Source organism: Dermacentor andersoni, chromosome 2 (genome assembly GCF_023375885.2).
Source record: "Dermacentor andersoni chromosome 2, qqDerAnde1_hic_scaffold, whole genome shotgun sequence".
In the NCBI taxonomy this organism is placed as follows: Eukaryota; Metazoa; Arthropoda; class Arachnida; order Ixodida; family Ixodidae; genus Dermacentor; species Dermacentor andersoni.
This window is the reverse complement of record NC_092815.1, coordinates 113747480-113762965: the sequence shown is the minus strand read 5'-3', so window position 1 is coordinate 113762965 and position 15486 is coordinate 113747480. Positions and strand designations below refer to the sequence as shown.

General features: G+C 44.3%; 1 protein-coding gene across 1 annotated transcript in view; it reads right to left on the bottom strand.

Annotated features, from left to right (window-relative positions):
- Window positions 1-15486, bottom strand: part of LOC129387563 (uncharacterized) — an 849695-nt gene that overhangs the window by 485534 nt on the left and 348675 nt on the right. The window contains exons 6-7 of the mRNA XM_072286147.1: window positions 12716-12799; window positions 5518-5563 (exon numbers count right to left, since the gene is read on the bottom strand). Coding sequence (XP_072142248.1) covers window positions 5518-5563; window positions 12716-12799 — 130 coding nt within the window. The remainder of the gene's footprint in view (window positions 1-5517; window positions 5564-12715; window positions 12800-15486) is intronic.

Genomic DNA, 15486 nt, shown 5'->3' with positions numbered 1-15486 from the left:
TCGTGGCATTTCTCTTCTAAAGGTTCCGCACTCGCTGTTACACAAATATCAGTGTGCCCACGACGCGTCATCCGTCGTGTATAGACTTCACGTTGGCCAAGAACCTTTTCAGTGTCGCCACACGGCCACTGGCCGTTTATCATAGCGACCATAAAAGCATAGTCACATTGGCGACCAAATGATAAAACCAAAAAAGCAAACAAAAGAAAGTTAAAAAGAACTTTGGATATGCAATTTAATAAACGAAAGAAATCGTGAAGAAACAACGAAATTCATTAAGGTGTGTCTTTTATTTTCAGTCAACATATTCATTATCAACATATCTATCACCATATATACAGCTCCGCTGATCATCCATCTTCACAGAGTAAAAGGACTCTGAATTTTTTTCTTTATTTGAATTCAAGGGTGTACCATATGCTGCCGAATCGTTCTGTTACTGAACTAAGTCAAACATTTAGGAATAATCATGATGACTCCCCGAGCGGAGAGCGGTGGCTGCAGTGGAAATTACTGGTTGGTCATCGCGTCCTAACTTGGAGGTGATCTGCGGCAGTTGCCAACTTTTGGCGCACCGAGACAGATACGGGCTTCATGTGCGCTTTTGTCCCGAGTGTTATCCTTCGCCTTATCTCACGTTTCAGAGACGTGTTGAAGCGAGAGGTAGCACGAAGCGTGTTGCCTGCGCTCTTCGTCCGAATAGTGTTGTGACAAGCGAGTCTTCGCGGTCATCGAGCGAGAACTGTTGATTATGTTTGTGCATGTCTGACACCACGCTTGCTATTTTAATTAGTCAGCATTCACCTACGACAATTTATATGGCCGATAACCTGCCAGCCTTACTTCGTGTAGATCTGCAATTAACACAGATTTGCTTAATTAGCTTCCTAAACAGCAACTCTAGCGAAAAATATTCGATACCGATATGGTAGTGCTTGTTTAGAAACAACAGATTATTTCATCGTAAAGTTCTGAACAGCGCAACACAAGACACGGACAAAAGGAAGTTGAAAACAACGACACGACGCTGACTCCAGGCGACGCTATGAAACGCTATGCGGTTCAAGGCGGTAGTCGTAGACGTTAACTCACGGCTTACGCACACGTGTAGGGTCGCAGCGGAACAACCCGAAACAGCGGAAGTAGCGATTGCGCTACTTCCGCTGAAGAACGGTGCGATCAAGCTATCTCTTCCCATCTCCACTTTATATAGTGAAAAAGAATAAAAGTCTGCACATTTCGCATTATTTCCACTGTAAAACAAATGTGCGGTCAAAACGCATTATCAAACGTTTGTTTTTCGTAATACAGTGCACGATTGAGTGATAAAAAGGAGCCTTATATGCAGGCGCTCTTCTTTGCAGATGACGTAGCTATCGCAACAGGCAACCGCGTGATGAGGTGCTAGGAGGGAGTGCGTCCGCTGAGCGTACAAACTACGTGAGCGCACGAGCTTCTCGCTGGCGCATTCCGCTTGCTCTGTGTGGCACGCGCTCCCGTGTTTACTGTCGTAAAGCTCTTGACTGTACGAAGTGGCACACGCCCAATGATCCAAGTTAGCGTCACAGTGTTAAAGAAGAGCGCATAGGCAAGTAACCAAAGCTTGTGGGAAAGAGGTTTACAGAAGATCAGCACAAACTCTGTGGCACATACCCATAAACCTAAATAGGTCCAACGGTTAGTTTGGAGCCTGGTTCCCACAGTATAGTAGCACAATGCTCTACCCGTTAGACCATGAACTACCCAGTGACCTAAGTTGGCGGGAGAGAGGCTAGGCCAAGACAAGCACATATACTGCAAACTGGGTGAATTTCCCCAAAATACGACGAAGTATTCAAAAACTCCGCACTCAGTCAATTATCCCAGTTGTTACTAAGTAGCCATAAGGGCCCGTTATCAGTATGATAGCTCATTTGTTTACTATTTAAACCTGTGCAATGTGAGGTCTGTGTTCCGATCGCGCCAGAAAACCTTTACGTCGCACGGACCTTTGGCCTGATTCTGGCCACATTACTCACTTCTGCTCTTGCTGAGGCTGCTATATGCCAAAATAACTGGTACACATGTTACTAGCGATTCCTCACTTTTAATACATTGTTTCGCCTTTCTCGTCTCCATATAAGAGGCAGATCTATCGACCCATATGTTGCCATATATTGGCTATTGATTTTGCTGCACGCAGAATTTATAACTATGAACGCACTGTTCAGTACTTCAACATAACAAAACAGTCCACACTATAATCATGCCTACAAACTTCCAGTTTCTATCAAATGGTCGTACATAACTTTTCGGCAGTGAAGATTATTCCTAAGCACATAGCTAGTGCATTTGCGATACGAACAGAGCAAGGCAGTTAGACTTCTTGCTGGCGCAAGACAAAACACATGTGACATTCTTAAAAATTTTAATATAATTATAACCATACAAAACAGCCCTTTTTCAGTGTAGCTGACATTACGCTCGCACCACGTCGTCAACGTGACCTTTTAGGTGCGAAGCAGGAAAAGAAAGAAAGAACACGACGCAGGCAACGCCACGACGGTCCTCTATATCTAACTGAGCTCCGCCAAAGCGACCATTGGCAACACAACTGCATTCCTGCCCTCTTCGAATACGTGCTCAGCCGTTGTCTCCACGACGGCGACAAAATTAGAGAATAAACGAGTCTGAGTCACTCCGCCGTCACCTTCAACAAATCTCAGATAACGGCATGAAGCACGCGCAACGGGCCAGCGACCCTCTGGCGTGGCGTGTGGTCCCTGTCTAAGGAGTTTCTCGTCGCCACGCCGGTCGTTGACGAAATGTAATTGAGCAAGGAGGAGGTTGGGAGAGGTTTGCGTACGTGCAACACCGAATGTCTCGAGAAGGGCCAAGTTGCCCAAGCTTTGTAGAGACGCACTTTAAGAACCGGAGACGAATTGAAAGCAGGATGTGAGCTTTCTTTCGCAGTGCTATCCTTCAGCGCCACCTCATTGAATGCTATTGTCCGTGCAAAGACCCCGACAAGTTCATTTTCTCGCACTGAAGGTAAGATAGCTCGATGCGTGTCGCCTAATTAGGATCGGTGCTGTCTTGTGAAAAAAGAAAGAGCGGGAGGAAATTTGACCATTTTGAGGTGACACTTTCAAAGGACAGTTTATCCTCTTAGTTTACTGCGTGATCTACTAGAATAACGAACCAATGATTTTTGTTTGCGCGTTTAGGCAGTTCGTTTCCCTTCGTGGCTCCGTCACACTCAAGGTTGCACTCAAGGTTCCTGAAGCAATCGGAGAAGCCGAATCGCATGTAGAGAATTATCGCTGGTCAATCGCCTGTATTCTCTTATGGATAAAAGCCTCTGGAAAGAAAACGTACACTGCAGCCACCCATTATTAAACCTTGATTAGTGCACTCTCCCACTATTGTCTTTTGTGGCTACTGGAAGGCTCGGCTATCCAATCATTGGACTTTTTTTTTCTTATTGGAACCTCTTGTGGTTCCTGGGAGTATAATGTTGCAAACTAGAAATATGGGTGTGTGCGTGTGTTGGGAAGCAGGTGGTGCGCAAACAAGAGATTTTATCACGTTGTTACATTACCTAGGTGAAGGCTGACTGGTTATTGTTTAGCATGCGCTGAAACAGCGCCACCAAAACGAGGACACAAAGAAGATCATCCAGCACACGACAAGCGCTGATCCTGTGGTACAATGTCCTGAACAGGGCTTGCGCGTTGATGCCCGTTTGTGTCCTCGTTTCAGTCGAGCTGTATCAGCTTACATTGAATTTGATTATGATGGTAGATAATTAGTTGTTTTACTGTAAGCTACAAAATGACAGGAAACGCAAGAAACTCAGCAAGCACATAGGAGATAGGACGATTCGTTCAATTGTACACTCTTTAATGAGGCAGAACTTCCTGCCCTAATGAGCAATCAGCAAGGCGGTTAAAGGTGTCAGAAATACCTTGTGGTGCAGATATCACCTAACTTAAATGCAGAAGTATGGGCTTGATGCCTTTGAGCAATGAGTTATCTTTCCCTCTGCAGAGTAGTTACGGTATTAATAGCCGCCACGCCAGCTTCTTTTCGCCGGCCACATGCTGTGATATAGCCAAGCAGACACTGGAACGTCACAAAAAAGCGCTTGTCAATGCATATTGTGTGACCCCTCCAAAAGAAATATCTCCTAGTTAGACCGTGCCCAGAAGGTAACTTGTAGACTTGTGAGAGGCGCTCTCTATCGCAAGAGACCTGAAGGCACCTCAATACGCTGAAATCTAGGTTTGTCACGCACTGCGAATGAATGTGTCATTTTTTGCTATCTCCACCAAAAGTAGTTGTCCTTAGAAGTTGTTGTAAACTTTCAGAGGAAAAAGAAAATTCGCTGAACTGGTAATTTTGCTCGAATGAATGCCGCATCATGTAGTTACTTCCTTTCAAGAAAGCGTCATTTTCTGGCACTGAAGGTAGCTAGTACAATATTGCTACAGAACAAATGACAAATTTCTGCCTTTATATCTCTGACTCTTTCTCTGAACTCAGCAATTCTTCCTGCTTGATCTACTGTTACTAATGCGACGAGCTTGAGTTAGCACTGCGTCATTGTCGATGCAACTTGAGACATTCTTCGTTGATAAATACCTTTTCGCGCACGACGCAAAACAGACTGAGTCGAACAATTTTGGAGAGGAACTGCGTAATAAAAAAGCGCCCAGAAATGGTAAACACTAAAGAAATCGGCACCTATCATTCCCCGCGATAACACCCTTTTTCTTCTCTTTTATGGGTTTCTTTGGCGCTCTTAAACTATACAAAATGTATAAGAAAACCACGTTAATGACGAGCAAGAAAGCTCATTATTTCCGCGATCTCCAATGCACAGTAAGCAAAACTGGAACAACTTGTTCACCTTCATTTTTTGTCATGGAGACTACACTTGTACAAAAAGCAACCACAAAATGTTATTCTTATTTATTATTATGGTAAGGGTTAGATTAGCATAACGTAAATATCATATAATTTATTTGTTTAGTAATTAGTTTCATGGACAATTCCCTGATGAAACTCCGCAACTGCATATAAAAAGCGCAACTGAGGATTTCGCATTAAGTTTCTCCTTTTTAAATCAGCATATTGAGGCATGCATAATACTCAGCGTAACAACTGTGATACTGTGGCAATAGGCCATTACAGGGTTGAAGCCTCAACTGAAAAAACTAAGATCATTATAAATTTCACTCAGTTAATGCGTCAAGGCAAGTGTAATTTCACATTTGGGGCATGAGCTCTTTTTTTCTCTCCATAAAGTGCAGAGACAACCGTTCTTCAGAAGTGGCGTAGCAGGTTAAAATTCGATCAATTTGATCATTTGACTCATCTACTCGTGTATTTAAATCTGAAACACTCTATTTTAGGTGTTCCTTTGAAGTTTGTCATTAGGCTAGCGTTCTTTAATATGTCGAGTAATAATGTAATGGCAATAAATGCAAACGCAATGATAAACGAATTAGGACTGCTTCTTCTATTTGTACTTACTTTTTCTGGTGTGGCTGGCTTTCCGTGTATCCGTGTATCCGTTTTCCTGCAACAATTATAGCGAAAGTTAATTTTATTATCACATCGGTAAACCAACGCTGGTGCATGGTAGTTCAGCCTGTACACGTTCAGGTGTCCATGCTGACTTGCGGCTGGTACTAAGATACATCCAGTCATGTAGTGGCTGTCAAGCCAGAAAATCAATTACAAATGATAAGATACAGTCGTCCTTAATAACACTGAAACATGCTTCCCCTTAGAAAAAAATTATTGCGGCATAGATATGGCTGATAACAGAACTTTATGATTGCACATCAGTGCAGAAAATCATAGAAAATGTTAACAGAGGCGCACGGTGCACGTGACATGCATAACCAGTATGAGAAGCTCAAATATACGAACGGGAAAGCTAGTTATACCAAATCCAATGTGATAGTTGTGTCCTTCTGCGTACGGTCTCGTTTTGGGGCTCAGCATACATTAATTGAGCCGTTGAACTACGCATTAAATTTGTTTTTCTTCCTTCCATATTGTTACGGTGCATTTGCACAGGACCATGCACGCGAGAGGGAGAAGGAGAGGAATTGGTAGAATGTCTACTGGAGCCATTCTTGAGGCAACAAATACAAGAACTGTGACTATAATACCAGCCTGCGCGCTTACCACTAAATTTTTTCTATGTAAATAGTTATGCATACGCTTGTGCGTTGGGGTTTATTTATTTATTTATTTATTTATTTATTTATTTATTTATTTATTTATTTATTCGGTATACCTACATCGCCTGTACGGCATTATCGCAGGGGGGTTAAAATACAGGTGGTCACAATGGAAACATATTTGCCAACATCAAAAGAATACATCAGTAAATAGAACATAGTTTAAGCACTGAAATTCGCAAAAGCGGAATAGAAACTAACAAAGTACAAAACAAAGTGAGTGACAAAGTAACTAACTAACAAAACAGAAAAAAAAGTTGCGTATGTGCAGAGATGAATAACAGAACAATCAAAGAATATGACTCTCAATAGCATTTTCAAAACTAGAAGCTGCCATCACTTCATTAGGGAGCTCATTCCAATCGCTAATCGTGTTAGGAAAAAATGAATATTTAAACACATTGGTACGGCACTGATAAGCTCTAACTTTGTTAGCGTGGTCTCTCCTAGATGAAACGTAATGCGGCTCCTTGATGAACAGTGTTTTGTCGATACCAGTTTTACTTTTATATATATTGTAAAGGAATTTCAATCTTAGGATTTTCCTGCGTGAAGAAAGAGTTTTCCAACCCAACCCTTCCCTTATTCTGGATCCTCTGGTAGTAAAATTATAATTTCCTGTTACGAAGCGTGCTGCTTGCTTTTGGACGCGTTCTATTTTTTCTGTGAGGTTTTTAGTGTATGGATCCCAGATAACGCATGCATATTCTAGAATAGGCCTGATGTTTGTTAAATACAAGGTTGCCTTCAGTGATGAAGGAGAATGCTTAAAATTTCGTCGGAAAAATTTCGTCGAGTTCATCTTCGTAACAATGTCATTTACACCATTCCCTTCGGTTTAGCACTGCGGAGCTAATTTTGCTTCCATCTTTACCGTGGTGTTAAAACAGCACCCGTTTAACCTCGATCTGCCAGTGAAGAAACATTGTAAGGTTACAACTAAGCGAATATAAAAATAGACAGCAAACAAGTGATTCTGATGGAATCCGATAACGAAAACGTGTTGCAAAGTAACTGGCGTGTATTTTTAGCTTTCACTCTTTCTCATTATGAAGTCAGCGCAACGCAACGCATTTCGTCCTCATAATGACGGATTGACTGATTGCGGCTATTTATGCTTATTATTCATTTTCGATGTAGCAGTAATAGGGCCGTACATGCAGCACGCACATAGGTGCTCGGTGAAAACTGCCGAACAATAAGTGTGCGTCAGGCATTGAAGCGCACTGGAAATGAATTGTCAGAACTCCAGGAATTCCTACGGATAGAAACTGAAAGTAAATTCTTCTTGGGTTGGATGGTTGATGCCAGATGAGGCCATAGCACTCGTCGTGTCTTGTCTGCTGTTCTAGGTGTCACGTCTTATTGACACTGCAATGGCTTCCTCTGGAACCTGAAGTGATTTAGTGAGCAGATTTTCATACGTTTAACGGGAACTGCGGCGCTAGTGTCTACGGGAGCTACAAGCGGGTCAGTTCAGCTAGCATGCGAATGATCGGAAGTACACGGATTTGCCTAAACTTCGTCATTCTGGCTTTAAATGGCTTCGTGACTTTGCAAAGTGATCGCGTTTAAAAAAGTGCCGTGTTATAAATAATTCGGTAAATATTAAAAAATTTTGCCGATGGCAGGATTTGAACACAGAACCTCTATTACAGAAGCCCGATATTGAAACCATTACGCACGAACGCATGGACAAGCCGAACCAATCCAATTAGCAGCGAGTATGCGTGCTTCTGGAGTCGCATTATGCTCTGCATTAAAAAACTATCAGTTCCTTTGCAATTTAGGCCAATTTAGGCCCTGATGCATCGCGTCATGCATCACGTCACCTATCGCCTATAGGGCCGAAATGTACACGTTGCGCACTGTGAGTTTTTACGCCCTTATGGGCCATAGTGTCATCAGCCATGGAACAAACCGAACAGTCTTAAGCGTGCTTTGGCGCTTTGTAGACCTTTACAAGTCTGTAGTTGTACCGTTCGCTTACACCCTTACATTAAGTGTTCATTTTTACGGCACATGTATTTGCCGCTCTAGGCTCAGGCGCTAAGGCCACTTTCAACACCGCGTCCAACTCGCTCCGAAGCAACCCACGCGCCCATCACTATGACTTTTCATGAACAAATTTCCCCAAATGGGGCGAACCGCTTGTAAATGTTGCTGTATCGCAACCTATACAAACTCTCAAGTGTAGCTGTGCCAGAATTCAGCTCAGCGCCTTCAATCCTTTGCTTGCCGTGATCCTTTACAAATCACAAACACATATTCTGCACTAAACGAAGACGCTCGCTAGTCATTCACATCTATTGTGATAATTACTCGCGCTTGTTCTAATTTGTCAGCTAAATACTAAAAAAAATGTCAGCCTGTTCACATTGAGCGCTACCGCGTCTTGTAGAGACATTATTAGCAGGAAATTCGAGAGGAAGTCGTACTTTTTGCTGAACAATCTACACAGCAGTGGCATAAACTAAAACTTTAAGATATACGTCAATACGATCATTCATCACCTAAATCTCACTAATATAGGGTAGGCCTAAAAAAATAAGGCAGCCAATTTTTTCCGCAGCAGTTCTTTTGCAACTGATTTTATTCTTCGCAAATCCATTGAACGCAACACAGATGTTCCACAACACGTTGATATTTCATCATCGCACCTAGTTTCCTGGAGTCCTTGATAAATAAACGTGTTTCTCCCTGCCGTCTTCGAGTGCGCTTCCCTTCTCTTGGCACCCATTCTGTAACTCTAATGGCCCACCGGTTATCCATCCTACGCCATTACATGGCCTGCTCAGGTTCATTTTTTTTCTTTTATAGTCAATTAGAATATCCGCTATCCACATTTCCTCTCTCACTAACACCGCTCTTTTCCTGTTTGTTAGCGTTACGCCTAACATTTCTCGTTCCATCGCTCTTTGCGCGGTGCTTCTTTTCGAGCTTCTTTCTCAACCTCCAATGTTCTGCCCCGTATGTTAGCACTGGTAGAATGTAGTGATTGTACACCTTTGTTTTCAATGATAGTGGTAGGTTTCTAGTCAGTATCCAGGCCACATATAAATCAAAAGCTCCACGTCATTTTTCAGCTCAAGAATAACTCCTTCAATTAACACTTTATTTCATTCCTAATTCTTTTCTTTTGTTTCTGTTGTTTGTTCTCTGTTCTTTGTTTTGTTTCTGTTCTTAGAAAAAAAGAACTGTCCAATTGCCTATGACCTTACAAGACGGAAATAAACTTTCACTTTCATTGTTCTTTCCGCAGCCAGCGTCCCAAATTGCTGTCGTTGGACTCGGCTAAAACGGTATGTTTTCGAATGTAGCAAAAGTGTAGTACCTTTCTTTTCGTCTATTGGCAGTTCCTCCCAGGAGATTAAGGGGCCTTCATATAATCCTACCCTTGTGTCCTCATATTTCCTTCCAACATATATACCAAAAATAAATCTCATAAATCTGCGCTCCTTCCGACCTGCGCACACTATGCCGCTTCTTTTCATTTCACACTTTCAGCATCGTTTGTGTTCTGACTTTCCACAATGCGGTCGTTTGTTTTCACAACAAACCTCAAACAGCTTAATTCAAGATCTATCTGTTGTAGCTGCTCTTTCGTTTAGCCATTTTGCCGTGACATTAGATGTAATTGCTGTATCAGGAAATCTAGCTCGATACAAGGGAAACCACATATTTTCAGAAGAGAGGAACAGAAAAAGGAATGGCGTTCCTAGCATTGTCTTCAGTGGCATCGTTCAGAGCCGCACAAATAAATTTAATTAAAGCGACAGTACTTTTAATTTAATTTGAGCATTTTGTTGGTATTCATATTGTATTAGGTGGCACTTTCGTGTCAGAAATCTGAAAAACATAAAACCATGAAGACGCTCACTTATAAACCCGTTTATTCCTGTATCGAACTCCAGGACCATGTTTCATAATTACGATATACCTAACATAACACGCCGGTGTTGTGGTAACCGAATGCGGTCGCAACCGTTAACTACCATGTGAAAAATGCGAAAAAGAAATGCTGAGGGTGCCAACAGCTCTCGGGATGCCGAAGCAGACAATAAATGAAATCTTTCGTTGTCATAAACAATTGAAGGAACTGTGATATACAGGCAATACTTTACAATCTTTCTTGGATCGTTGGGAGGGTTCTATATGATAAAAATAAATATATTGCAGAAGTCATTTAAAAAGATGTATTTACAAGATTTACAAGAGAGACAACGATGCATAAACAAGATGGTTGTCGAGACCGATTCCACCTACACACGTTAACTCATGCCATTCTGACTGGCGCCATTCTTGGTTGCGCCGTAACGTAACCCCTGCCTGTGAAGGGGGGGGGGGGGGGGGGGGGGGGGCGTCTCGGCGCTAAATATAAGGGAGGGAGTTGAACTGGCGGCCAAGTAAGACTTCAGCCGGGAAACGTGCACGACGTCCGTGGGGACACGCGAGTCCAGCGGAGCGATCTCGTAGTTCACGCCACCAAGCTAATGCAGTATCGTGTAGGGTCCTGTGTTGCGCGGCAGCAGCTTTTCAGACAAGCCGACGCGGCGACATGGTGTCCATAGAAGAACAATGGATTCAAGAAGAAATCGAACGTCCCGATGCCTGTTGTATTGTACCGGATCATCTGCATGGTCTGAGATTCAGTGAGCTGGGAGCCGGCAATCTGGCGTGCCGTGTCAGCCCCGGCGAAGACATCTTGAGCATATTCAGTTGGAGCGTTCGTCAAGGAAGAAAGCAGTGTGTCAAATGGCAAACAATGGTGGCGGCCGAAAAAGAGTGAAAAGCCAGTGGTCTGGTGACGGGGCGAATTACAGGCGAAGATCACGAAGGGTAACGTGTTGTCCCAATCACTGTGGTCGTCAGAAACGTACACAGTATTTTTGTCAACGCTTGATTGAGCCGCTCTGTCAATCTGTTTGTCTGCGGGTCGTAGGCGGTGGAAGGCTTGCGCTCGGCAGAACAAGAACGAAGTATTTCTTCAACTACTCGAGTTAAGAAGGTACGGCCGCAATAAGCAAGGAGTGCGGGAGCGGGTCTTGACGGAGGATGACGTCACGCAAAAGGAAATTTGCCACCTCAGGTGCACAAGTTGGGCGCAAAGTTTGCCTGATCGCGTAACGGGTCGCGCAATCAGTCGCGACGACCCACTTCTCGCCAGATTTCGACGTCTGAAAAGGGCCGAACAGATCGAGGCCGACGCGAAAGAATGGTTTTGGGGGCACGTAGATGGGATGAAGTGGTCCAGCGGGCAGCACACAGGTTTTTTACGGGGCTGACAGAACGCACAGGCTGCAACCTAGCGGTTCGCAGAGCGGTACAGGCCTGGCTAGTAGAAGCGGCGTTGTACGCGGTCGTAAGTACTCGAAACGACGAGGTAGCCTGCAGTATGGACGTAATGCAATTCCTCAAGAACTATTGTTTGGAGGTGGCGTGGTACAACGAGCAAAAATTCTGGTCTTCCAGGGCGTAAGCAACGATGGTAGAGAACGTCGTGGCGCAGCACGAACATCCGCAGCGTAGGCTCCGAATGTCCAGAATGGAAATGACCGATGATACCACGTAGAGGCTCATTCACGCAAGGTCAATATGACACCGATTTCGGTCTTCCGACTATCGGCGACAGCGTTTTTTCTTCGTGTATGCGCCTCTGTCCCACTGTAGCGACGCGGAACTCTCCGCCGACCATCGGCAGATTGTCAGCGTCGGTACAGTGTGAAAGAGGCGCCGGCGCCAACACAAAGAAACGAAACGCTGTCGACGACATTCGGCAGACGGAAATGGGTATCGTGTTGGCCTAGTGTGAGTGAATCTTAAGCAGTCATCACGTCGTGGTTCAGTACGGATGTCATGCAGATCATAAATGGCAGTACGCAAGAGTCGATGTCGTGCGCATGATATTTAAGGCGGTCAACTTGATGACGGGCGACGCAGTAGGCGACCTTGTGCAAACGGCCTAACTTGTATAAAACAGCGAATGAATATTCTTCGAGTCATAGCGAACATCTACGCAATCGACAAAATGAGGTCTCCAAGTGAGGAGAGCCAGCACAGGGCGTGGTGATCGGTAATCCCAGAAAATGTGTAGCCGTACAAGTAAGGGCTGAATTTGGCAACTGCCTAAACTAACGCCATGCGGTAATTCCTCTCGGTAATTGAAGAATTCCTCTCGGCGGGTGACCATAGGCAGCTGGCGTATGCAATTACATGCTCTTGGTTATTGAACAAGTGTAGCTCCAATTCCATGGCAAGTGGCACCCCTGTGAAATTCAGTGACGACAGATGGATCATAATGAGCCAGCAATGGGGGAAGCCATGAGCAAGCGTACGAGGGCCAAGAAGGCTTTGGTTTGAGCACTGCCCCATGGGAAAGCAAGGTCCCTGTTAAATACGTTGATGAGTGGGCGAGTGGGTTCAGCAAAATTATTGATAAGATGACGGAAATAGGAGCATAGCCCAACAAAATTTCTTACTTCTGCGGCGGAAGACGCAACAGGAAAGTGCTGGACAGCGCGAATCTTGTCAGGGTCGGGTTGAACACCAGCAGGCAGCGTCCCCTGGGAGTAGCCGCAAACTCTTCCAACTAATACTTGACTAAATTTTCTTTGGCAGGATACGTCCGTCTCATACGTTTACTGTCAAGCGTTCTGACCACATAAGCTTGGCGCATAATCTCGGAGAGCAGCAGCAAATGCTCTTACCACTCCCAAAACATTGTTTTTTTCGGCAGCAGAGCCAACACAAAGCACTAAATATGCTGCCATTGACGCTCAAACCCATGAAGCATGCCTGGTGGCCACGCCCTCCTTCTGGACCAAACATCTTAAATACATTTACGAGAGCGCACTTCTTTATGTAGGAACGTGCAGTCTTGCTTGCAAACTCTAGACATTCCTTACGCATACACATTTCTCCATTGATTAATCACGGCAAAGTCTAAGGATGATTGCATCAGAAACATAAACATGTTAAAGAACGAACCCGCCACCCAGCCGACAACCTTGTTGTAGAGTCTGTGTCACCTGAAGATACTGCTGCATAGTATTAAGTCAAGTTCCCTGTGAGACTGCTCAACGGGGCTCATTGATTCTGGTCGGGCTCAGAACACGGGATCCATGCCTGCGTTATTTCGCGAGGCGGGATGTGGCAAGCAATATAGCATGTGCGATGTATAGCTCTGTGAAGTGAGAAGCATGCAGCTCTCAGCATCGCCCCAACAGTAAAGCGCATTAACGCATCCAGCATTAACTCTGAGCCCATGAACATACATCTCACAAGCACATCTACCGGCTTCTATGCTGTAGGCCAATCCACCATTCTGTTGCCAGATGCTCTGTGGGCAACACCGCCACCTCCAAGTTAATTTATTCAACACATGCCCAACCAAGTAGCGGCATATCTAGCCTTTCTATGCTTTGCCTCTTTGTTGTTGCTGTTTACTAACAGATTAGGAGTCAGTAGCCACTTAGTGATGAGATCTATCGAGGCACCACCTAAATGTCTTCCAGTAATTTTGCCCAACTGTTTGCGGTAAGCTTATTTATCTGAGTGGACCGATGAGCAATGTCAGCAGGACACCAAGAGCTCAAGCGTCGTAGCTTGTTATCACCTCGCTCTACCAGCTTTCCATTAGGAAGAAGTTGAATGAGTCGAGTGAAGATAAGCAGCTGAAACCTTAGGCACTGAGTCAAAAATATCAATATACTATCGTTACACATATCCCGACTAGCTGCCTTGATTCTCTCGCCTCTCACGCTCGCTTCAATTATATCTTGCTTCCTTGGTAGTGTACATAAGGAAGCAAGGCCTGCATATGAGATGGAAACTGTTTGCGGCGATACGGAACGCACCTGTTGGAAACATGCGTTGTAGTTTGCACATGGAAAGAGAAATTATACATATCGAACGCACATATTGGAATCGATGTGAAGCGAAGCTTTCGTGACACCGGTTAATGAAATGCAATAAGTTTACCAATTGCAGCCTTCCGTGTTTGGCGCACATGAAACTGACGTACGCATGCGCTATCTCCTACCCATGCTACGCAATTGGACAAATCTTATCTAGGCTTCTGTTTCTTCAGTTCTTATTTATTTTAAATGTGCCTGCCTCTTCTTGGCCAGTCCCCCGTTGTGAGTATGTGCCCTAATATGTAAATCGCAATAATCACCAACACGCAGTAATTATCTCAAAGGGCCTGTTGGTGTTTGAATGTTATGTATCCCCCGCTTCTTGGTCAGTCTCTCATTGTGGGTATGCGCCTAGTATGGAAATCATGATAACCATCAACACGCGGCGATATCTGAAAGATCTGGTTGGCGTTGGCACGATATGTACTAGGCGCTTTTTGACCAACCCACATTGCGAGTATCTACCATGGTATGAGGATTATCATCATAATCAGCGTAATAATCATAATCATCATAATCATCCTATTTCGTACACACCTCCTGGCCGATTCCCCATTGGGGTTATGTGTATGGGAATGGTACTCGTCAATATGCGGCGATCATCGATAAGAGCAATACTCCGTTCCATACATAGCAGTCAACGCTGCGGAGGCTAGAGAGACTTCTTGCATTGGCTTCGTTCGCACTTGGATATAGCTCGATATTTTTTAACGCAATTATGCCCAAATCTTTTTTATATAGGCGCAGTATTGATTGAAACAAGTTTTAACTCTTACAACCAAAGGCGCTGTGGTATACGGCTGCTAATGCGTTGTTTTAGTTAATTTTTGTCTTCGTTGTTCTTTTCGGGTCTTTTATTTACAACCCGTCGCGAGGAGCATGATCGCGCGAGCGAACGCTGTTAGCTCTGCGAAGCATGGACGGAACACAAAACGTAGCATGGACGGGACACGCGGATTGATACATTTTCTTGCTCCACAGCGTGAACTGCTGTGTATGGAACGGAGTATAGTTGGTACTGGCACGAGAAAACTGTGCGTGCGCTTCTGGTGTATACGAGCTTTCTAATGAATCTCTGGACTGTTTCAACTCTTTTACTTGTATTTGAATTTGCCTTATTATTGAATTGTGGTGTCTTTAGTGTAATTGCTACGGTTTCGCTTCCCTGTAAGAAAGTACAAGTGCGACTGTGGCGTAATGGCTGGAGCACCAGGTGGCTTCGCGGCGGTGCCAATGTTGGAATCCTGCCACTCGACTCGCTTTATTATTTTGTAAAGTGAATGCGAATCTACTCAGATAGAACCCGAGCAGCGAGTGACTGACCAAGGCGAAAC